This window comes from Artemia franciscana, chromosome 10 (assembly GCF_032884065.1).
Source record: "Artemia franciscana chromosome 10, ASM3288406v1, whole genome shotgun sequence".
In the NCBI taxonomy this organism is placed as follows: Eukaryota; Metazoa; Arthropoda; class Branchiopoda; order Anostraca; family Artemiidae; genus Artemia; species Artemia franciscana.
In genome coordinates, this window is record NC_088872.1 from 29,380,865 (window position 1) to 29,387,181 (window position 6,317).

A 6,317-nucleotide genomic window follows, 5' to 3' on the forward strand; every position below is an offset into this window, starting at 1 on the left:
TTTGTCTCAATATTACTGTCCTGAGTGTAAAAATCCAGCTACTAGTGGAACGATTCAGTGTACCAAATACAGTCAATGGTGGCATGCTAAGAGTGCAAGGATCAAGGTTGGAGCAGGAGAGAAACTACCGGTATAGTTGTGCTTGAATTGTGACTCCCTCATTTCACAGTGGTATGAAAATTCCGTGTGAAGTTACGCCATGAGTGAGCCCTTGACCCTTTGCCGAAAACACACCCATAGTCACACCAAGGACTTCTAATCCCCAAACTAAGACAGTGACTAGGTCCAGCAGTAAGGGTAAAGCCCCATGCACGAACTGTTCTGAACACATTAGTGAAATCTCAACTTTAACTAATAGATGTGCCATTCTTGAGAATCAACTCTCAGCTATTCAGAATGAACTATTATAAAGCAACTATTAACATCCTAATGATGCAGAGAAATTTATATAGAAATTTAATAGAAATTTTTTCCGAAAAACTATCAAAAAGCTGTCAATGTAGAAGCATTGTTTTCTTTTTTTTTCTTTTATAAATAATAACGAAGACCACACTGCCTTTCCATAATAGAAATACAGAAGAAAGAATAATGAGGACTTTTTTCCCAAGACAGTGAACGAACAAACCAAATTTAAATATTTCGGCCCTATATCTAAGGGCCATCTTCAGCAAATAAAATAATAAACAATAACACACTTACAAAAAAGTTCTCGGTTAAAAATCCATTCTTTAAAATAGCCTAGGCATCATTACTTTTTAACAAAAAGTTCAACCAAGACTCTGCGATAACATTTTACTAGCTAAAATGGTTCATTCATTTCACTAACTGTATTTATTAAAAACTAGAATAATTTCTTACTGCGATATTTGCCTTCTCTGCAGCTAATCTTGTAGTTCTTTTGGGATACGGCTTGTTTTTATTCGTTCCTATTTTTGTTTCATTTTGAATTAGATTGTTTTCTATAATTAATTTTGTGTACATAGGGTTGAGTGTGTATTCACTCAAGTCTCTATTTAGGGATGTATTATTATTTAAGTTTCGCTTGATTTCGATTGCCTCGCGGACAGTTTGTTTGATACCTAACTCATTGCTAATAAGAATTGTTTCGTCAAATAGAACATAATGGTTTGGATTTTCAAAAATATGATTGCTTAAAGCTGAATCGAAATAAAGCTCGTCTAAGAGGGGTGTATCAAATACCATGTAGTTGTGGAACTCATTACATTGGTCGAACCCACCAAAATTTAGGAACACGATTACAGCGACACAAGGAAAGTATTGAAAAAGCATCAAAATCTAAAAGTAACTCCATATCTTTCGATATAGGAGCGGAAAGATTATTCGCCACCTACCAATCAAATCAGAAATCCGAACTTTTCCAAGAAAAACCTATCAATAGTTATTTACTCCATTTTCCAGAGGTCAAAAATAAAAGATATTCTAATGATAAGCCGCATAAAAATTTGCAATAAAAACTTTAATCCGACAAAAAATTAAAATTATTTCGCCAAGGAAAATTGAAGAAGCTGAACTATTAAGGAAGTCTACAAAAAAAAAAAAAAAAAAAAAAGACTCGGAAAACTTCAGCCCAGTATCATCGTAATAAAGTAAGCGAACTCTTTAAAGCACGAGCGAAGCAGTGGTGTAATACAGTCAAGAAAATCAATGGTAAAGCAGTCAAAATGTTGACTTAAATTTTGATATTCCTCCTAAACTATAGCTAATTCACTAAATAAACACATTGCCGGTATTGTACAAACCCTCTCTGCTCTTTCATGTAATGTTTTCTGCCCCCCCCCCCAGCACCAGACTAAGATATCCCTATAGTACAGCCTGTTGATGTTGAGGCAAAAATACGTAAATTAAAGAGAACTTCAATATACCCTCCTTTTTTAGTAAAAGCATTTACAAATAAGTTATCAGAACTCTTATCAAATATTTTTAATGCAATAACTAGAAATATTCATTCCCTTGGGGCTGCAAAAAAGAATATATTACCCCTATCCAGAAGAATGGTGTTATTTTGGATTTTTATGGAGTCTGACCAAGTACCTTAGCACCAACTTTCTCTAAACTGTATGAGAGCTTCGCAGCATATTGGCTTAAAAAGACAATCCTTGAACTTATTGATGAACAACAATTTCGAAACCTGAAAAGTTTATCAACGACACATAGCCTGGTCAAGTCTTCTCGATACTGTATATAAATTACTTGACGACCCATATACCAGGCTGAATCTCTTTTTAATCGTCCTCCAAAAGGCTTTTGATCTACTTAGTCATAATTTTTTAGTTGAAAAATTGCTGAATGAATTTAATGTAGCCCTTATATAGTCAACATTATTGCATCATTTCTGTCAAATAGGAGTCAATTTGTTAAGCACAAAAATGTTTATTCTGATTCACTCCCTATTTCTTATAGAGTTCCGTAGGGTATGGTTTTAGGTCCTTACTATTATTGGTAATGACTAACAATCTTACTAATGAATTAGCCAATCGATGGAAGTTTGTGGATGACTTGTCATGGCTCGAAAAGTGCATAAAAAATATTAAGAGCAGTTCAATGGAAATTCTCGAAGACGTTGCAAATGAATTAGCCCAAAAATGAAAGTGAATTTCCTTAAATCTCATATTATGACCTTTAACTTTCTTAAATGAAAGCCATATTTATGAAAGCCAAACACCTAATGAAATAATTACAACAAAAACTAAACTCTTAGGGATCAGACTGCCTAGCGACTTCAAATGGTAGGCCCACATTTGTTCCATTGTTAAATAGGCTAGTACATATCTGTCTCTCCTAAAGCTATATGGTGAATTTTCATGCTCAAAAGCACATATTCTTCGCCATTATATATCTTTTACCCGTCCGCAGCTTGAGTATGCTTGCCCGGTGTGGCATTTCGGTCTTACGATAGAGCAATCCGGTAGGCTAGAAATTATCCAGAAGAAAACCCTGTGAATTATATACGGTCAGGGCAAGTGCCTTACCTTCTCCTCTTCAAGGAACTCCACGTCCCTACCCTGGCGGCCTGATGTGTTACTCTTCGTACCAAATTCAGAAAAAAGCTGTGTCGTAACTCACACTTTCAATGTATGCTCCCAGCCCCTCATTACTCTCCAAAGCCCCGTTTACCCCAATCAAAAGGACAGAAAATCCCGGTTCTAAATTATATTAATGCAAGAACTGGGCGTTACAGAAAGAGCTTTCTATCAGTGTTCCTTGAAATCATAAATAAATGAAAATTGTAATGTATAATTTTAATGTCTCAATTGCGCTGTTAATGTGCTGTTTTTCTTTGTTTCATTTTTCATTGCCAGGCCAGTTTGATTCATCGCTGTGTGTTCTTATAATGTACTTATGTTTTTACTATGCCCTTATTTTTCTTCATTTTACTAATATTACTTACTTTTACTTATTTATTTATACTTTACTTATGCACTTATGCTTGTGTACTTATATACTATATATATATATAGTATATATATATATATATATAAAATGTAGGCTGGCTGACGGAGAGCAACAAGTTTGGCGGTTTTTATGTTGTGAAAGTTTCCTTGATAATAAATTTCTATTCTAAAAAGGCTCCTTCACAATGAAATTCTGCTAATATCGAGATTCAGCTAGCAAAAAAAATAAAACAAAACAAAAAAACATGAAATTAAAACCAAAAAATCTATCAATTTAGATTTTCATAAGATTTTTTGCTTGTTTGAAATATTCTATGAAAAATTCATGTTGGCTTTAAATTAGCACCAGCTAAATATCCGTATTAGTAAAATCTTATTGTAAATGGGACATGAGTTATTCGTTATTTCAGGGTATTCTTCTTTTATTGGATTAAGAGGGCTCTAGAATTTAAAAATTACCTTGAAAGATCCTTCTCTTAATAAGAAAAGACGTTAGAAAATGATTGTCAGGCCTTTCGCTATTTAGTTTCCACAAGAAAATATTTGCAAAAGTAGCAAGACCAACCAAAGAAAGAAGCATATTATTATTAACTTTAAGTATGGACTACTATATGCATTGTAGGCTATAATATTAAATAATTTACTAAATACTTTTATAACCAAGTATTTATATTTAAGCAGGGGTGTAATCAGGTAAGGGTGGGTGCTCGTACCCCTTAATTAAAAAAAAATTCTACAACAGTTTATTTCACTCGTCCAAAACTATTTTTAATGCCTCAAATAACAAACAAATACACGAGGCTACATTTCTTAAGATGCAGTATTTATATTTATCATCACTCATTGCTTATCTATGGTTTTATTTTAATGACACTAATCACTCGATCGAGCATTCTTTTTCAATTACTTGGGAAATTCTTTAGAAAAATTGGTAAGTCACAAGAAACATTTTCGTACAATTTATGTAAAATCATGAAAACAATGTTATGATAGAAGCTGTTGAATGACATGTTTTAACGTCCGGATTATTACAAACTTTTGAAGTAGTTACTTACACAGATTGTTTTGGAAGAGAAACATCACAATAAACAAAGGAAATATGTAATGCTCAACCATAGTTATACTCTCATTCACACAACACTGAGTATTCTAAATTAATCAGATCACAGTGATCTGACCACTTTTTTCTTGCGTTTCTACTTTTCAAGAATGAAACTGGCGTCGTTCCGCTCTCCGAATCCAATGCTGCAGCCAGCTATCGACCTTAACAAAGAAATCGATATGGCGCGAACACTCATTTTGGATAGACTATTGCTAATTGGATCTATGTGACCTATAAGGATTCGTTTCCATTTCTAGAAAATCAATGTATCTTGCGTAATAGTTTGAAATTAGATTTTTTTTTTTTATGCATAGTTACAACAGAAATGTGTTCCATGTTCCCAATGAACGCAGAATAATATTTTTATAAAAGAGTTGGTCATTTATGACAAATCACTTCGCAAATTTATATGGCGATGATAGGAGTCACTAATTATGTCAAATTAAATTTGGTCTTTCCGAAGTAAATTAAAGATTTATGCTAAAACTCAAAACATTTTCCTTAAATGCTTTAAGCTTTATAGTGCTATGCTTGGTGGTAAGCTATTAAGTACTTGGTGGGTAACTGGAAGTATTACGCCTGCTGATTGCCTTTTGAAACATTTGTGCTGAGATATTTATTGTTTAAAACAAACACACTTTTATAAGCTCTTCTATTCTTAAGGTATTGGGAAAATACTTTTTGTTCCGCTCCAATTGTCCTTGCGTTTGAGGAGTCGTTCTTAAAGTATTGAGGACAAAAAGTCAAACTTAAGCGTAAAGAGAAGATGGCAGCCCCCCTCATATATGGATGTTTGTTTTGAGTTAAAATGTTGCTCTGGACTATCATTCGAAAAATCTATTTTTTATATAACTTTTGTTCATTTTAATATCCTACATCGTAATCAGAGTTATCCTAATGTGAGGAGGGCTTTCATCATCTAAGACAAGACTCTTTGAAATCAGACTTTAGTGAGATAATGCTTCGAGAGAATGAGATCTTAGTGCAATTGTTTTTAGAAATAAGTTATAATTGTCCGAAATGAGCTTTAATTTCCACAATAATAGGGGACCCCTATTTTTAACTGAGGCAAACATAAGACCAGGGGCCAATTTAGTTGAAAGTATAGCTGGCAAAACCGGAACCGAAAGTGGTGTAGTTCATATACCTCAAGGCCGAAAATTAGTAGTTCAAGGCCAAAAATTACCAGAAAGATCTAAAAATGACCATTTATTAAATTAAACAAGATTGCGTTTTCAAGCACCGAATTTAAAGCAATTTTTAAATGGCTTCGACAAGACTGTTTTTAGGTTTTCCGTGTTTAACCCAATAAAGTGTTTTCATCTACGGATCAAGCATTTTGGAAACGGGTTCTTGACAATTGGAACGCACCAGAATAGTAAGGTTGAATATGGTTTCTAAAAAGACCGAACACGAGCATTCAAATGATAATCTGCACAGTCGGTGTCCAGCTCCATATTGGATGTGGGCTGGCCTGAAAACTGGGCGTAAGAAGGGACCTCTTTTTCACTTAGTGCTCCCACTATATATATATATATATATATATATATATATATATATATATATATATATATATATATATATATATATATATATATATATATATATATATTATATATATATATATATATATATATATATATATATATATATATATATATATATATATATATATATATATATATATATATATATATATATAATATATATATATATATATATATATATATATATATAATATAATATTATATATATATATATAATATATATATATATATATTATATATATATAAATTTATATA

The 6,317-nt window shown here is 32.3% G+C and overlaps 1 protein-coding gene across 1 annotated transcript in view; it reads right to left on the minus strand.

Annotated features, from left to right (window-relative positions):
• The window catches only part of LOC136032036 (UPAR/Ly6 domain-containing protein crok-like), a 29,678-nt gene extending 25,016 nt beyond the window's left edge, over window positions 1-4,662 (minus strand). The window contains exon 1 of the mRNA XM_065712125.1: window positions 4,469-4,662. Within this exon, the coding sequence (XP_065568197.1) occupies window positions 4,469-4,529 (61 nt within the window). The 5' untranslated portion in view covers window positions 4,530-4,662. The remainder of the gene's footprint in view (window positions 1-4,468) is intronic.
• Between the last annotated feature and the right edge of the window lie 1,655 nt (window positions 4,663-6,317).